Genomic DNA, 18,932 nt, shown 5'->3' on the forward strand with positions numbered 1-18,932 from the left:
AAAAGTAAAAATTGGTAGAGGATTATTATTATTATTATTATTATTATTATTATTATTATTATTATTAATTATTATTATTAATACCTCACCCATCTGGCTGGGTTGCCCAGCCACTCTGGGTGGCTTCCAACACATATGAAAACAAAATAAAACATAAAACATTAATAGTAACAATCTGATCCAATATAAAAAGTCACAATAACTTTGAAATAAATTATATCAAACAAAGCAACATTCAACAATCCACCAGAATCTCATAGTAAACAGTAAAATTAAACACCAGCAAATAATAATTACCGGTAAACCGTTTACACTTATCATCCGCAAGAAGGAATTACCAATTTATAATCAATAAAAATAATGGCAAGTCACAATGCATAAAATACCACAAAACATGCAAAACCATGTAAAAGTATCAAAATGAGAAACAAGGACACACAACTTATAAAACTATATATTTAAAATACCACTAAACTCTTCTCTTCTCAGCCACTGCTGCTGCTGCTGCTGCTGTTCTCAAAGTCGTGGTCTTGGAATATGGGGCAAGGCAGGTGGAAACAGCATTGCCTGATGTTGAAGAAGAAAGTCTCTCTCCTGTCCTACTGGCACTACTGTGAGCTAGTGGGGAGAGTGTTGCCATGCTAATGTCCATGGACATCTGATTGGCCACTGCAAAAACAGGAGGCTGGACTAGGTGATTTAGCAGGGCTGTTCTTTTGTTCTTTTGAGAGGCATAGCGAATCTCGTGGGAGATGGAGAAGGAGTGGCTGGCCCCTGGCCCCTGGCCCTTCACTTTGAGCCACCCACTTCTGGCTGTTGCCATCTTCCTGAACTGGCACACTGGATTATGCCTGAAGGTGAATGTGAGGAACAGAGAAAGGGCCAGGCTACAGCTTTATAGGCTTTGGGGTTTCAGAAAGATTATAGGTGCCCTATATCACAAGTCTCCTATGCTGATTGGTGATTAATGGCTGTGGGAAGTACCATTCAGGTTTTCTGTCTTGGGCACCCACAGTGTTTTGGACAGGGCCTCTGTGACAAATGAAATCTCTATTGCGAGCCATTGTAGGACAGCCAGGAAGCAATGTTCTGTGAGAGACGTAAGGGCTGCACTGCTCTCTTTTAAATAATAATAATAATAATAATAATAATAATAATAATAATAATTTATACCCCGCCCATCTGGCTGGGCTTCCCCAGCCACCCTGGGTGGCTTCCAACCAAATACAGTAATGCATCAAACATTAAAAGCTTCCCTAAACAGGGCTGCCTTCAGATGTCTTCTAAAAGTCTGGTAGTTGTTCTCTTTGACGTCTGGTGGGAGGGCGTTCCACAGGGAGGGCGCCACTACCGAGAAGGCCCTCTGCCTGGTTTCCTGTAACTTGGCTTCTCATAGTGAGGGAACCGCCAGAAGGCTCTCGGCGCTGGAGCTCAGTGTCCAGGTAGAACGATGGGGGTGGAGAAGCTCCTTCAGATATACTGGACCAAGGCTGTTTAGGGCTTTAAAGGTCAGCACCAACACTTTCAATTGTGCTTGGAAATGTAGGGGGGGGCCATTAGGGGGCACATCAGAAGATGGCTGACAATAACATCTCTCCGACCCACATGAGGTAATTTGGAGGCTGTGATGGGAGTAAATAGCCTCCCTACCCCCCCCCAGGATTGTGGGGTGGGACTGCCCTTGCCTGCTGTGCCCTATACCACCCCCGAATTTGTGGGGATGGGGGCACTAGGCACAATGCCCTCCTGTGGGATTTCGGCGCTCCTGGACGCCGTCTCTGATCCGCGTCACTAGCTGCAATAACTTCAAAAGAAACAATTTGGATGAAGCGAATGCACATATTTCAAGGAAGAAGGGGGAGTAAAGACTGCTAACAGAAGAGATCTCTGATAAAACAAGAAGAGTCGAAGGAGCAAGTATAAATCATGAGAAGATACGCAAAGACTCGGTATGGCAAAGGGACTGATGGGGGAGGGGGAAAAAACCTTACTTTCTTTATTATGTGATTAAACAAGAACCCCCCCCCCACAAGTCAGAAATGTTGTTTTAAGGACTTAAGCTGTGGATTTAAGGCTGTGTGGAGATAAACTTTCGAACCAAAGCATGTTTTAAGAAGAGCGTGGAATGTATAAGGGCTTTGGAATGATGCAGTTAAAAGTGCCGTCGCCATATTGGGAAGTTCTGTCGGAGGACTTAAGTCTGAGAGGAGAAATAGAGAAATAGAGCTATTTTTATATTGTGGGTGAAACTCCTCAGTGGGACTTAAGAACGACAGTTCTGTAATTAATGATGGAAAGAGCGCTGTTATCTATGAAGGCGATGATATATGGAAACCATCTCGATTCGAGGATTGGAAGAACGGAAAAATTCACACAGGATTATTATTGGTGTTTATCGGCTTAAGGAGACTATCAGAAGAGATCATAAAGAAAAAAGAGAAAATATATGAACAAGAGGTGATGTGGAAACAGCAAGATAAGACTGGATAGAATTATGAACTTTGTTTGGACTGATTTGGACATTAACGCAGTAGCAAGAAGATGATCAGAATCCCCCTTCGGATCTTGAAATATGGGTCCCCTCAACAAAATTTAAAATTCGGCTTTGTAATTCGGAATTTATGTGATGTGATTTGATTTGATTTGATTTGATTTGATTTGATTTGATTTGCCGGTTAATAAAAATTATTTTTTTAAAAAAAGGAAATGTAGTGGGGGCCAATGTAGGTCTTTCAAGACCAGTGTTATGCGGTCCCGGCGGCCGCTCCCAGTCACAGTCTAGCTGCCACATTCTGGATTAGTTGTAGTTTCCGAGTCACCTTCAAAGTTAGCCCCACATAGAGCGCATTGCAGTAGTCCAAGCGAGAGATAACCAGAACATGCACCACTCTGGAAAGACAGTTTGTGGGCAGATAGTGTCTCAGCCTGCGTACCAGATGGAGCTGGTAGACAGCTGCCCTGGACACAGAATTGACCTGCGCCTCCATGGACAGCTGTGTATATATAATTTTTATTTATTTTCCATTTAATATTATACATTAACATCATCATTATCCACTTTACCGCTTTGGCTCTTTAGAGCCTGTTGACTTCCTTCCCTCCCGCCTCAAAATTAACCTTTATATCATTGCATTTTGCACGTTTTCCAATTCTAATTACACTCATTACAAAATAGCTCAAAATTTAAATGAAAATAGAAAGATAGAAAATTTCTCATTACAAGTCTGCAGACAACCCTGCTAGTGATGTTAATTGCTTACAATAATCTTTCACATATTGTATAAATTTACTCCAGTCCTTTTGGAATACTTGATCATGCTGCTTTTGGATTTTTTCTGTCAGCTTCGCCAGTTCTGCAAAGTCCATCATCTTCATCTGCCACTAGGGCTTCACCCCACAAGGAAAGTCATGCAGGGTCTCTGTTGTAGAGCTGTGTTGTGCGCGCACCTTCCTCCAGCTACTACTTAGCAATGTAGTTGCTATTGAAGCTGGTGGCACTAATATCTCGAAAGGCAATTTGAGGATCTAAAGCTACGATTTGTTATTTGATGAGACTCAGCACAGAAGCAAATCTTTTCTTTTTAAATAAAAAAACCCTGAAATTGTAATTAAGGTTAATTCAAAAGGGGCAATTAGACTTCCATTAAGTGCCTTTTAATTCAATTTTTAAATTTTGGCTTTTACTATGCATGGAGTGATTAATTGGATCTTTGCATTATTCATTTAAAAGTATGAAAGCTATTATTTTAAAGTTTCACATGCTCTCAGTAAGGGCACAATTTTCATAACTAGATGGCAGGGAAGCTGCATTCAGCTCTCAAGGAGAGTTGCTGGATAGAGAGTTGAGCTGAGTCAAGCAAGTGTGGACCTAATTGTGCTCCCATGGGGGAGCATCAACAGCTCAAAAGGCACCTTGCCAATTGCCATGTGCAATGTCTGGTGTTAATGCTGCAATGCATCTGCTTCCCACTCTGAGATTTAGAGTTCCTCTGAGATTTTGGGCACTTCCAGACTCACTAGTTTCAGGTGGGATTCAGTCACATACCAGAAAATTCAGATTGCACAATTAAAGTTGATTTGATGCTCTTGCACAGCAAACCTATACTCTGCCCGCCCCCCAAATCTCACTTTTTGCAATAAGGGAAGTGCTGCGAAAATGCACCAGAAAGTATAAGATAACATCTGCTTGAATGCGATGGTCCCTGCATATAAATCAGAACGAATGATCAATAAATAGCTAATGTTGCCTAATCTCCTGACAAACAAATTGGGATGAGTGCTCAATAAACAAGTTCTGTGAATGTGACCTTAGCCCAGGGGTCGGAAAGGTTTACATGAAGCCGCTGGGAGAGATCATCAGGGGGTTTGGGCTGGGTGTCCATCAATATGTAGATGATACCCAGCTCTACCTCTCTTTCAAATCAGAACCAGTGAAGGTGGTGAAGATCCTGTGTGACTGCCTGGAGGTGGTTGGAGGATGGATGGCGGCTAATGGATTGAGGTGGAATCCTGACAAGACAGAAGTACTGTTTTGGGTGGGACAGGGGGTGGGCTGGTGTGGCAGACTCCCTGGTCCTGAGTGGGGTAACTGTGCCCCTGAAGGACCAGGTGTGCAGCCTGGGAGTCATTTTGGACTCACAGCTGTCCATGAAGGCGCAGGTCAATTTTGTATCCAGGGCAGCTGTCTACCAGCTCCATCTGGTACGCAGGCTGAGACCCTACCTGCCCACAAACTGTCTCGCCAGAGTGGTGCATGCTCTAGTTATCTCCCGCTTGGCCTACTGCAATGCGCTCTACGTGGAGCTACCTTTGAAGATGACCCGGAAACTACAACTAATCCAGAATGTGGCAGCTAGACTGGTGACGGAGCGGCCGCCGAGACCACATAACACTGGTCTTTGTTTAGTCGTGTCCGACTTTTGGAGGCTCAAAAGCCTTTGTTTGTATTTAGTCAAGAAGGGAAAACTACCTATTGCATAGTGTTTGTGCAGGGTTTTTGTGTCAGCACCATGTGGCTAGGTCCTTAAGCAAACTCATCTTATGTTGTTGGCGTCGTTGTGACTGAATTTTCCAAAAAGAAACAAATACAAATAAGGGCAAACAATACAAACTAAAAATAAGTAAATAAAGGGGAAATTACCCCCCGCCCCATGGCCATGTATTCCCAGAGCATTTTTGTGGTTGCTTTACCTCATAATAATTAGCAGTCTAAGTGGTCCTGAAGAATAATCACATAGTCGAAAGCGCAGGGGAGTGGCCACTCTTCCTCTGCCCACTCTTCCCTCAGAGACACTTCCTTTCCCTCCCATCCTTTCCTAAATGATGTGCGTTCCAGGGCTGTGAAAACAAGATTAGGCAGCATGCAGCGCTATCCTAGGCATGTCCACTCAGAGGTAAGTCCTGCTACGTTCAGTGGGACTTATGGGTATATGTGTATAGTGTGGGATGTGAAACACAAGAGCAGTCAAGTACAACATTTGCCAAAATTTGTGCTTCTGACATGGGCTGCCATATGTCCAGATTTTCATGAACATTTCAATGTGTCACACACACACACACACACACCCCCGTTTAAGAGGGCAGAATACTGTATCGGCTATGTCTGGGAAATTCTGGATGTATGGCAACCCCAATTTAGGAGCCATTTTGGCATATAAGCTGTATATAAATCAATAAATAAACAATAACAATTCCTTTTTTCAATTTCCAGAGCATGAGGAATCATTTGGAAACATCTCTTTCCCTGAAAACCAGAGATACTCGCCTGGGGAGTTTAATTCCAGTGAAGATTTCTCCCTCATTCCTTCTGCCCAGATACCAAAGAAAGCGGAAAATGGTAAGATGAAAGTGGGGGGGGGGGGAGTGGAGAGAGTTCATAAGCAGAGGAAGCTAAGAAACAAGAGCCTAAATAGAGATCTTGGTTTTATTGGATTACGGTAATGGTCTGTAATCCCCCTGCTGCCCCATTATTTATTTACTGTAGCCCTTTATGTATTGATCAAGCCACATGCATTGAGTCTCTGCACACAGAAGCTGTACACTTGCTTGCAGCTCTGCACTTGGGGGTCTGTCCCCAGGGGACAAGGATCCCAATTCCATCACCCCATTGATTCTTCGTGCTTTGAGAAGTCTGCCTGGGGCTAAAGAGTCTTGTGGTATCTGGTATTGGTGTGGAAATGATGAGGCAGGCAGAAAAGGGAAGGAGCCTGGCATGGCCGCAGCCTGCAAAAGGATCTCCATCTTTGGCACCTCTGGCATGACCAGCCTGGCCACCCTGGCGCAAGCCATCAAGGTTGGGAACCAGGTTCTGGTGCTGGTGCGTGACCCAATCTGGCTTCTGTTGCAGGAATTTATGTACAGTGGTACCTCAGGTTAAGAACTTAATTCGTTCCAGAGGTCCGTTCTTAACCTGAAACTGTTCTTAACCTGAAGCATCACTTTAGCTAATGGGGCCTCCCACTGCCGCTGCTGTTGTACGATTTCTGTTCTCAACCTGAAGCAAAGTTCTTAGCTGGAGGTACTATTTCTGGGTTAGCGGATTCAGTAACCTGAAGCGTATGTAACCTGAAGCTTCTTTAACCTAAGGTACCACTGTATGGAAGGGACGTGGGTGGCACTGTGGGTTAAACCACAGAGCCTAGGACTTGCCGATCAGAAGGTCGGCAGTTCAAATCCCCAGAGTTGGCCACGATTGGACCTAATGGTCAGGGGTCCCTTTACCTTTACTAGCTTTTTTAAAAAAGTAAATAGCCACCACAGCATGGGGAGATGAGAAGGATCGGAACCACAGTGTGCAAGGAGGAGGTTTAACCATTGCCCTCCGTCAACGATGCCGGTAAAAGTTGCCCCTTTCTAAAACTGCTGTTGGCCATTTGCAAGGGAAGAGTTATTATTCTTTTTTTTTTTAATAGATTTTATTAAAATTTTAAAGGTTACAGAAGAAAAAATAGGAAAAATTAAACAAACAGAACACAAAAACAAACAAAAAGAAGAAAAAAAAAACACAAATCCAACCTTTACATAACTTTCTTTCCTTTGCTTATTTCCTTGACCTCCTCACACCTCCCTTTTCTGTATTCTAGTTCAATTAGATATTTCAGCAAATCCTTTCCATCTTTGTTATTATCCTAAAAAATTATCTTGATATACTATATTTTTACATTCTCCTCTTTCACTAATTGCCAATCCATTTTTACTTAATCCTTTATAACATTTCTGCTGAAATCACATAGCTTCATTCCAACATCCTTCTAACATTCCTTAATTTTAGGTTTCTGTAGATAAACTTTAAATTTCTTCAAATTTAAGTTATTAAGAATTATTATTCTTGCAGCATAAGCTTTCGCAGACTAGAACCCGCTTCACCCAGTGCCAACGTTGCATCTGCAGGCTTCAGGTTACCTTTCCTTTCTTTGCAGAGCGCCCCCAGTCCGCCATCACTGGCATCGCCAACTCCTCTTTCCAGGCAGGGAAGGTTGCCCTCCATCCCGCCTACTGCACCAACGGCTGTGGGCTTCCCCCGGCTTCCGTGAGGCAGCAGCCACGGGTCTCCAAGAAGCAGCGCATCAACTCCACTGCCTCCGTCTGCACCAACAGCAGTAAGAAGAGCTGCAAATCCACAGCATCTCAGATCCAGGAGGTGGCTGGGGATGGTGAGTGCATGGGCACTGAGGGTGGGAGGTAGACTGGGAAGGATGGGTCAATGGGTGGTGTGATAGGAATTTTGAGGTCTTAAAGGTAAAGGTAAAGGTACCCCTGCCCATACGGGCCAGTCTTGACAGACTCTAGGGTTGTGCGCCCATCTCACTTAAGAGGCCGGGGGCCAGCGCTGTCCAGAGACACTTCCGGGTCATGTGGCCAGCGTGACGAAGCTGCATCTGGCGAGCCAGCACAGCACACGGAAACGCCGTTTACCTTCCCGCCAGTAAGCGGTCCCTATTTATCTACTTGCACCCGGAGGTGCTTTCGAACTGCTAGGTTGGCAGGCGCTGGGACCGAGCAACGGGAGCGCACCCCGCCTGCGGGGATTCGAACCGCCGACCTTTCGATCGGCAAGCCCTAGGCGCTGAGGCTTTTACCCACAGCGCCACCCGCTGAGGTCTTAGGTATATGTTAAATGTTCAGAGGTGTACCAACCAAGCACGTGCATAGATCAGCACAGGAAGACCGACCGGAAACCATTTTTGATTCCCAAACTGACCAAATGTTTTCTCTGGAAGGTCAAAGGAAAATGGAAAAGCCTCCCCATTGTCTTTTCCTTCACAAATCCTGTCTTAAGGGCACATTTAAGATATGAATAGGGTGTGAGCTGTGACCTGGCTCAGGAACTAAGTATTTATCATTACAAAAGACTGGCCAGGCTCCCCAGGCAATCCAATCAGTGACCATTAAACAGGCAACCTGTCAGACGAGATAAACAGATTTCTGCTGTAGACCGCCTTTTCTGTGATGTAGGTATGATGTATCTGGGGGGTGGTCTTAGGTTACACCCCTTCTGTGGTGTATGTATGATGTATGGAGGGGTGGTCTTGAGCTCCAGGGCAGGGAATTTAAAAAGTCTATATAAAGGCAGGCACACCTTTGTTCTGGATCCTCCTTTCCTGCCTGTGAGGGGAGCACCCTGTTGCAACAGATCAATAAAGATCAGGCTTACTAGCTGCTTTGCTTCTCAATATTCTCTGTTGGCCTCTGTTATTTTCCTCTACCAATAGGGAACCTATGTAAGGACTCTATATGGGCTCTTGGATACCCCTTAAGGGGGGAAAGGGCAGGTTTTTGTTTACAACAATGGGACACCACAGAAGACTCCGATGTAGAGAAATCAGGCTCAAAATAGTGACATTGGGGCTTAACTGGAGCACAGTGGTTGGCCATAGGCATTGAGACACTGGCAAAGGGCTCTCTTTAGCCTCTTCCTTTCCATTGTGAACACTGGGGTACAATGATTATGGGAAAGGGCTGTTGGCCTTATGTGCTCTTGTGAGCTTCCCAGGGGCATCTCGTTGGCCATTGCTGAGGAAAAGGATGCTGGACTCGATTGGCCTTTGGGTTTAACCCAGCGGGGCTCTTCCTATGTTCTTCAAGTCTACCTGCCCATACCCCTTCCCTTCTGTGATCATAGGAAAATGCAACCAATCACTGCCAGTGACTTTATCACCCGCGCAAGCCTCATCTCATCTTATGACATTTTGCGATATTTATTTTGGTTCTATTATTGTAAGACCGGCTTATTTTACCTTTAACTTTATTGATTTGATTTTTTACGAGAATAACAATGCACGCTACAAATACAAGCAAGAAGAAGAAGTCCCAGCAAAAGTAGAATGGATACAAAAACCTTGTGGAATATGCAGAAATGGCGAAACTTACCGGGAAAAAAACAAATCGAGAAAACAAACTTTTTATAAAAAGAATGGAAATGGTTTATTGAATATTTACAAATAAATTGTAAACAGATAAGAACATTGGTAGGATTATTGTAATAGCCTGCAGTTTTATGAGTATATATTTAAAGTAGATGAATAAATGAGTAAATTAAGTTAATTTGGATATGAAGAAAATATTAAAAATAAATTTAAAGAACCGCAGAAAGAGGGAGAAGGAAGTCAAGTTTTGAAATGTTAAAATGATTATAAAATTATTGAAATATATAAAATTGAAAATAATAAATAAAATAAAATAAAAAGATACAAATACAAGCGACGTCCCACCTTATAAAACTGACTACACTGGCAACAGTGAGGCATCTTACGTTCCCTAAAAGACCTCCCACCGCTTGTGTACTCTGAAACAGGCAAAAGAGGCTCTGATCATTAGCCAGCTCACCCTGGGAAGCCCAGAGGTTAAAGAGCAAGGCACTCTTTACCCAGGGGAGCAGCTAAGCATGCAATCTCCTTCCCCACTGGTGCCCTTCCAACAGGACTGCACCATGTGACTGTTCTGGCTTCAGAGGCCAACTCTTCAGGCTCGCTGTTGTTGAGTGTCTAATGAGTTTAAAGAGAATCAAGCCAGATGTTTCCCACTTACCTCCGCAGGCCTTAAGATAAAGAGGTCTGCAGCGGGTGCCTCGGCTGTCATATGAGCCTGGCCCCCAGCTTCTCAGATGAAATCACAAATGTGCATTCCAGCAAATTTTAATGGCAGTTCAGCCACTGGTTTTTCCTCTTGTATGCTTTGAAGTACGTTTTCCACTTTTTAAATTCACTTGTTGCTTAAAATAAATAAAAAAAGCAAAACTACCCAAGGGATTGGAGTTCAGAGACAGACAACTTCATGACTGCATACAATAATACACAGCTGGCTTCTGCTGGAGAAAGGCATAGCTGGTATTTTCAGAGTCTGGGTGTTGTGTATTTAGTCAAAGGATTTTATATCTGTATTATTATTGTCTGTATTTGCATTAGGGTAAAGTAACTGCCTTTTGGTTCCAGAGGGTACAGCTACTATTGGTTCATTTAAGCTGCTGTATTTGGATCCTCTGTCTTATTGGTTTCCTCCAAAAGGCAGGACTGTGATTGCCTGATATTGTTCCCTCCAAAATGTATCCTTTCTAGCTAGTTCCCTGTCCCTATAAATGTAGCTCTCCCCTCCTCAGGTCTCAGTCTTGTTGCTTTAATAAAGAAGTGTTACTAGAGAACTGTCTCCAGCATATTATGTCAAGAGAGCTGAAATCACAAACCGCACGTCACAACAACTGGCGACGAAGGTGGGATCCGGAATGCTGAGGAGCGGTTAAACGCAGCCCTGCCTCAGAGTCCGGATTGTAGCTAAGAACAAGACTCACTGGCCAGCTGAGAAGACGACCCTGCCCACAGGACAATGGAGAGTCCAAGGGTATTGGAGCCCTTCCAGCCATCAGAGCCCCACACGTGGGAAGACTACGTCGAACGCTTCGAGTTCTTCGCTGTGGCTCAAGGGATCACCGATGCCAGCAAAAGAAGGGCCACATTCCTGAGCTACTGTGGGCCTGAGATCTTCAAGCTGGCCAAGGCATTGCTTGCCCCAGCGAAGCTAAGTGAGACATCTCTCGAAGATATGGCCGGCGGCTGGAGTTTCATAAGAGGCAGCAGCGTGCTGGGGAGTCTGTATCTGCATTTCTAGCTGAACTGCGGAAGCTCGCTCAGCACTGCGACTTCCAAGATCTGGAAGAGACTCTCCTGGATCAGTTTATCGGTGGTCTGAGCAGCAAGAAGGCCAGAAGACGCATCGTGGCCAAAGAAGAGGTTACCCTTGCTTCAGCCTTGAAGGAGGCCACCGCCACGGAGAATTATGAAAGAGAGGAGCTTGGGCCCCTAAGCCACAGATAGAAGTTGCGCATGCCATGGACGAGCTAGAGGCTACTCTGAGTCAGAGCCCAGTCCGTGGGGTCGAGTCAGTGCGTCAGGCCTGCACAGTGCACAAAGATCACCGAGGCAGGTGTCCTGGTTGTGGCGGAAACCATGAGCGGAAGAGTTGTCGTTTCCGGGATGCTATGTGCCGGACGTGCGGAAAGACAGGTCACATCGCCAGGGTCTGTAGATCGGCGGCGTTGGGAGCGACAGGAGCACCTAGACTGGAGCATCGCAGATCGCCCACAGCAAACCATGTTCTAAAGGACTGCCACTACGTAACGGAGATCAACGGGAGGGTCATGCAGTTTCCAGCGCAAGGCAAGGCACACATCAAGGTGAAGATTGAGAGTCAGCTGTGCAACATGGAGGTGGACTCCGGATCTGGATTCACTATCGTGTCGGACCAGACCGCGAGGACATTCTTTCCCAGGGGTAAGTTGCCCCCTCTGGAGCCCTTCCCGGCAACTTTGCAGTCATACTCAGCGGGCCGCATCCATGTCATGGGAATGTGTGCCGTGAGAGTACAGTTCCGGGACAAACAGGCGGTACTCAAACTGGTGATTGCGAAGGGCAGTCGCCCCAGTCTCCTGGGCACTGACTGGTTCCCCGCCCTGGGACTGAGTATATCAGGGCTTAATTCAATCCAAACCTGCCCTGAGATGAGCGAGGCATTATGCAAAGAATTTGCTGGTCTCTTTAATGGAAAACTGGGTTGTTATAAAGGGCCCCCAGTTGACTTCGAATTGGACCCTGGGGTGGCCCCAATCCGACTCAAACCAAGGCGAGTGCCATTTGCACCGCAACCCAAGATCGAAGCAGAGCTGGATAAATTGGTCAAGCAGGGAGTTCTCTCACTCGTGGACTCCGCTAAGTGGGAGACTCCAATCGTCACGCCCCTTAAAGCAAATGGGGAAGTCAGGATCTGTGCTGATTACAAACGTACTATCAATAAGGCACTCAGGGGAAACTCATACCCCATTCCAGTCGTATCACATCTGTTGGCTAAACTGGCTGGGGGCAAGGTGTTCGCCAAAATTGACCTGGTGCAAGCTTACCAACAGCTGCCAGTAACCCCACAATCAGCGGAAGCACAGACTATCGTCACACATAAAGGGGCGTTCAGAGTTAACAGATTACAATTTGGAGTTTGTGTGGCCCCCAGGGATTTTTCAAGGGCTCATGGAACGCCTGTTAAGAGGTCTGCCGGGGGTCTTGCCATTTTTTGATGACGTTTGATTCCTGGAAAAGACCCACAGGAACTGGTTGCGTGTGTCCGTGCCGTGTTGCTCAAGTTCAAGGAGGTGGGGTTGCAACTAAAAAAGGGAAAATGCAGTTTTGGGGTGCCAACTGTGGAATTCTTGGGGTTTAAAATTGATGCATCAGGCATCCACCCCACAGATGCTAAGGTTAAGGCCATCATCGAGGCACCACGACCACAGAACAAGACGGAGTTGCAGTCATTCCTGGGACTTATTAACTTTTATCATTCGTTCTTACCCCAGAAAGCTTCGGTAGCTGAACCATTACATAGACTGTTGCAGAAAAAGAATGTGTGGCGATGGGGGCAGGAGCAGCAGAAGGCTTTTGACTCCTTGCGAGGAATGCTGAGTAGCAAGAGCGTCCTTGCTCATCATGATGAATCGAAGCCGCTGGTCCTGGCATGTGATGCCTCTCAATACGGCCTGGGGGAGGTGCTGAGTCATAGGGAACTGGATGGGTCGGAAAAGCCCATCTCTTTCTATTCCCGTACGTTGTCGCCCACGGAGCACAACTATGCTCAAATTGACAAAGAGGCGCTTGCAATTGTGGCAGGAATCAAAAAGTTCCATGATTATGTGTACGGTCGTCATTTCTCCATTGAAACGGACCACAAACCACTGTTGGGGTTGTTCAACCCGAACAAACAAACGCCACAAATTCTCTCCCCCAGAATGTTGCGTTGGTCTATATTCCTGAACGGGTTCCAGTACACCTTGACCCATGTGCCGGGGAAACGGTTGTGCCACGCTGATGCGCTGAGTCGATTGCCCCTTCCTGGCGGGAGCAATGAGGATCCTGCTCCAGCAGAGCACATAATGATGCTGGAAACACTTCCGGGGGCTCCTGTAACGGCTACTGATATTGCTGAGAAAACGAGGAAAGATGCTGTTCTCTCCTGTGTGCTCACTTGGGTGGGGAGGGGGTGGCCAGGTGGTCCGCATGAAGACAAATTCAGGCCTTATGCGACAAGGCAGCACGAGTTATCCATGCATAAGGGTTGTCTCCTGTGGGGAGATAGGGTGATCATCCCAGCACCACTGAGAAACAGGGTTCTTGAGACGCTTCACATGGGACACCCGGGAATGGTCAGGATGAAGTCGCTAGCCTGATGTTATGTGTGGTGGCCTGGAATGGACCAGAACATAGAACAATGGGTACGAACATGCAAGGCATGCCAAGAGGTGCGGCCAGAAGTGGCCAGAGCACCAGTTCACTGGTGGGAGCAGTCCAGAGCTCCCTGGAGCCGGCTGCACGTAGATTTTGCTGGGCCATTCCAGGGGAAGGTCTTTTTGGTTATCGTCGATGCATATTCCAAATGGTTAGAAGTGGCGATGGTCCCTAGAATGGCATCAGCTGCCGTAATCAAGGTGTTGAGGCAGCTGTTTGCAACCCACGGGTTACCTGAGACCATTGTATCAGATAATGGGGCAGCTTTTGTATCCCAAGAATTCAGGGCATTCTTGGCTGATAACTTCATAAGAGGGGTCACATCCGCGCCCTTTCACCCATCCTCCAATGGGCAGGCAGAGCGCATGGTAAGAACAGCCAAAGAATCCATTGCGCGCTTAATGGAGGGTAACTGGTCAGCTCGCATCGCGCGAATGTTATTTTTGCAGCATGCAACACCGTGTACTGCGACGGGCAAGTCGCCAGCTGAGCTGCTCTTGGATAGAAGATTGGTAACGGTGCTGGATTATGTCCACCCGGATAAAATGCCAAACCGTAATTCAAGAGCAAACCCCCAGGCTGAGACTGACACAACAAGGTATTTCGCCCCTGAAGATCTGGTCTGGGTGAGAAACTATTCACGAGGTTCGCGGTGGGTGGCTGGTGTGGTCACCCAGACTAGTGGACCTGTGTCCTATTATGTGACCTTGGAAAATGGGCAAGTTTGGAAGAGACATATAGATCAGCTGAGACGCCGGGCGCTCAGCAGGGAGGAGTCTGATAATTCATCCCTGGCTAATGACGCAGAGCTGCAAGAACAGAGTGAAAATGGCCCAGAGGTGCAATCACCAGGAGCTTCAGCAAATGAACCAGGGTCTGCTAGTCCTCAGGATGACGAGGTACAGGTAGGGGACCCTGAGATGTCTGGGACTCCATCTGTTCCTGACGAAACCCCTATAGCAGCCCCCCTACCACAGGTGACACCCAATCCAGAACCGGCAACACCTGTTGTCAGGAGATCAAGTAGAAATTGTAGGACCCCACAGTACCTGAGAGATTACATCTGCTGTGCTCACTAGGGGGGGAGGGGTGTTGTGTATTGAGTCAAAGGATTTTATATCTGTATTATTATTGTCTGTATTTGCATTAGGGTAAAGTAACTGCCTTTTGGTTCCAGAGGGTACAGCTACTATTGGTTCATTTAAGCTGCTGTATTTGGATCCTCTGTCTTATTGGTTTCCTCCAAAAGGCAGGACTGTGATTGCCTGTTATTGTTCCCTCCAAAATGTATCCCTTCTAGCTAGTTCCCTGTCCCTATAAATGTAGCTCTCCCCTCCTCAGGTCTCAGTCTTGTTGCTTTAATAAAGAAGTGTTACTAGAGAACTGTCTCCAGCATATTATGTCAAGAGAGCTGAAATCACAAACCGCACGTCACAACACTGACCTGGAGAGGAATGATGCTTTAGAACATTGGTAGGCAACCTAAGGTCCGGAGGCTGGATTCGGCCCAACCGCCTTCTCAATCCGGCCCGCGAACGGTCTGGAAATCAGCATGTTTTTACATGAGTAGAATGTGTCCTTTTATTTAAACTGCATCTCTGGGTTATTTGTGGGGCCTGCCTGGTGTTTTTACATGAGTAGAATGTGTCCTTTTATTTAAACTGCATCTCTGGGTTATTTGTGGGGCATAGGAATTCGTTCATTGCCCCCCCCCCAGGTCTGAGGGACAGTGGACCGGCCCCCTGCTGAAAAAGTTTGCTGACCCCTGCTTTAGAATTACGCTTTGCAGGGGTGTTTCCAAATCAGCCCTCCTGTTTGCCTTCACGCTCTCCTTCCTTTCCACAGAGCTGTGTGCCACCCTTCTCTTAGCTTGCCTCTTCTGCCGTTTCTCGGACATCCTGCCTCTTTTCTCTGGGCCCTTCTGCTCTTGCTTCCCTGTGCCATCCTGCAGCTCCAGACTCCTGGGCTTTTGCTCGGATCCCCAGGGCTGCTGCTGCTGCTGCTGCTGCTGTCGGTTTGAGGAGCCGACCCTGGAGTTATGCTATCAGACTGGTGACTGTCTCGAACTTGCATTAGAAGTGTCTGAGCTGTGCTATCACTGACTAACTCTCTGCCAAAGATGCCTCCTACTAATCTTTACTTCTTCCTGGGATCCTTATGGCAGGTGAGCAAACTTTAGTCTGAATATGTTAAATTCGGATTGGCTTTTGGGTGCACACTTGTCTTTGCAGACTTGGATTGTTTACATTTCCGGGCATATTTCTCCAGACTATGGGACTCTCTCACCTCAGAAGTGCCTATGGCTTCTGTGCTGTGGATTTTAATTTATTTTAAGAAACACTTTTTTAAAAGTGACCTTTTCTTAAGTAAGTCCGTCCCCCCCCAGAACTATGTTACTGAATATAGTTGATATATTAATCTCTGTTAGCTGTTTTAATTAGCCTTTTTAACAACTGTTCTTGCTGCTGCCTTGTCAGTTTTGATTCCTGTTAGATTGTTCATTGCATGAGTTGCCTTGGTGGCTTATAGATGATTGAATAATAACTAGTTATGCAGTATCTACATTGACTCTAACCCAGCCTGGTTGACACATCCCTGGCTCCAGAGGCTGGCATGGCTGAACGTTTGCCGGGGCCTCAATTCTGCCCAAGGGCCAGTGGCCCTCACATCCCTGCCACCCTCACATTACATGGAGCACCCTAGATGACCAGAGATTGTGGGAGACCATTATCCCTATGCATGTCCTGAGATCATTCTCTCTGTGCATGTCCTGAGGGCAACTTCTCAGAATCCAAGAGCCAGTCTTGCTTCAGCTCTCACTCTCTGGCCGATTTGTTGGTTAGGACCATTGGTGGGGAGCCTTTGGCACTCCTGATGTTGCTGAACCACAACTCCCATCAGCCCCGGGAATCATGGCCAATGGCCAGGGGTGGTGGGTGCTGCAGTTTGGCAGCATCTGGAGAGCCAAATGGTCTCCACATCAGGATTCGCAAATCTAGGCTCGGGGAGCAAGCTGTTTCTGATTTTCATCCATTCATTTCACCTCAAAACAACAAAAAAAAAATGCCTAGCTGAGTTTCTGGATCACATTGGACTCCATGCAAAAGTTCAGTGGTGCTCTGAGGTCAATATATGCCCGGAAGGCAGTTTCTGCTATGTAGGAAGTTTGGGAAACTTTGGTGAGATTCCCAGATTCTCATCTTCTCCCTTTCTCTCTCCTCCTCCAGATCGCTGTGCACACTGTGCTCTTGCCTGCCTCTTCTGTGAGTTTATGTCCCTCTGCTCACTTGCCCTGGACTGTGGGGGCTGCGGGGGCTGCCTAGAGGCTTGCTGTGGTGGAGAAGGAGGGGAGTCCCTTGCCGAGAGCTGCTGTGGAGAAGCAGGTGGAGGAAATTGCCCCTGTGGGTTAGGCTGCGGGATGTTGCAGGATTGCTGCGGCTCCTCTGACTGTCTTGAGATCTGCCTGGAGTGCTGTTCTATCTGCTTCCCAGCCTGAATTCAGGGACTGGGAGATCGTGTCCCTCTGTCCTCCATGGTTCCGGACTGCGTTGGGATGTGTGCATATCCCTTTGGGAATCCCACCCCACCAAACTACAAAGCATGGCAAGAGATTAATCTGGGCCTCTTTTCTTACCAAAGCCCCAACTCCTTGGAACATCCTCAGGCCAGCTCCTTCTTCCTTTTTATGTCATGGTAACAGCCCAAAACGCATTGCTTGTATGCACACAGCTGGGGCCTGCTGTTTGTATTGGATGGGATGAGGCCCGTTAAGTATTGTTTCAATTGTGTGATGTCACACCCAGACACTGTGATGATGTCCCCAAAAAGGCTAAGCTGCATTCGCACTGAAGACAGGATAAATTCCACTCACACTACAAAATCCTGTCAGGTCAAGCCTATTCTGCTACGCACTGTAATGTTACAGAAAAATCCATGCCATGCATTTTCGACAGATGTCACCATGCAACTGTGGATGGAATCTCTCCTTTTTTTTTAACTGTGACAAAAAAAAATTTACATTGATGCTGTGATATATCTGAATGGACTGAAGCTCAATATCCCCCAGAGCCAAAGAAATTCCTCTTCCTGTGCTGAATGCTTCCAGGTGACCCACCTATTGAGCATTCATCCTTATTTGTTTGCAGGGAGATTAGACAACGTTGGATATTTAATGAGCATTGCTTTTTATTTGATTGCAAGGAAGTTAGAAGGCTTTGCATTTTTTAAAAAAAGTCTTGTCCCACACTTTCCAGTGCATTTTCCTGTCTCTTTCCTAATTCCAAAAAGTCCAGTTGTTTTAGGGAGTGGGTTTTTTGTGCAAGACCTCCCTGAATTTGCCAGTGTGTGATTGAATCCCACCTGAAAATAGCTATACAGTCTGGAAGTGCCTGGTGTGTTTCTGATGTGAACTTTAAATGGACTATAGGCTCCAGGCTGGTGTTTCTCACATGACTATTTCTTTGTGCCTGGAAATATATTGTTGTGTTGATCAGGATGCCTGATTGTAAAATAAATTTAAATTAAATTAATGAAGCCAGCATCTGTTACGTCAGCTTTATTTCTGTACCACCATTGCTTGCCCCCAAAACTCTCACATCTCTCTCCCCCCCCCCAAGTTATTGGGCCTGAGTTGTGTGACTGTAATGTTACAGTCTGGAAGCCAATGTGGTTTCCTCCAGAGGGTGTTGGGACTCCTACGCCTGGTTCTGGTTTGGAGGGACCCAAAGACTCTTGTGGCAATGTAAATACTAAGCCTTTGTGAACTTAAGACTGCTTCCCTCTGATGACAAGTTCCCAGTTCCTTATTCAACACACAGCTACATTATTATATCATCTAGATAGCTCAGTTGATTGGTAGGTAAAGGTAAAGGACCCCTGGACAGTTAAGTCCAGTCAAAGGCGACTATGGGGTTGTGGCGCTCATCATGCTTTCAGGTTGAGGGAGCTGGCGTTTGTCCACAGACAGCTTTCTGGGTCATGTGGCCAGCACGACTAAACCACTTCTGGCACAACAGAACACCATGACGGAAACCAGAGCACACGGAAACGCTGTTTACCTTCCCACCACAGCGGTACCTATTTATCTACTTGCAGTGGCGCGCTTTCGAAATGCTAGGTAGGCAGGAGCTGGGACCGAGCAACAGGAGCTCACCCCATTGTGCGGATTTGAACCTC

General features: G+C 46.4%; 1 protein-coding gene across 2 annotated transcripts in view; it reads left to right on the plus strand.

The window, feature by feature from the left end:
• Positions 1 to 18,247, plus strand: part of LOC307206749 (myoD family inhibitor domain-containing protein-like) — a 31,479-nt gene extending 13,232 nt beyond the window's left edge. The window contains exons 5-8 of one of the 2 annotated variants that reach the window (XR_013834472.1): positions 5,711 to 5,836; positions 7,419 to 7,652; positions 15,603 to 15,921; positions 16,985 to 17,121. Coding sequence is in view for 1 of the 2 variants with exons in the window: in XM_079960151.1 (XP_079816277.1) it covers positions 5,711 to 5,836; positions 7,419 to 7,652; positions 16,985 to 17,253 (629 nt within the window). In the remaining variant the exon portion in view is untranslated. Of the gene's footprint in view, positions 1 to 5,710; positions 5,837 to 7,418; positions 7,653 to 15,602; positions 15,922 to 16,984 lie in introns of both variants that reach the window. The other variant, XM_079960151.1, reaches the window with a different exon arrangement.
• The last annotated feature ends 685 nt before the right edge of the window (positions 18,248 to 18,932 follow it).

The sequence above is a fragment of the Podarcis cretensis genome (assembly GCF_951804945.1).
Source record: "Podarcis cretensis genome assembly, chromosome: 17".
Classification (NCBI taxonomy): Eukaryota; Metazoa; Chordata; class Lepidosauria; order Squamata; family Lacertidae; genus Podarcis; species Podarcis cretensis.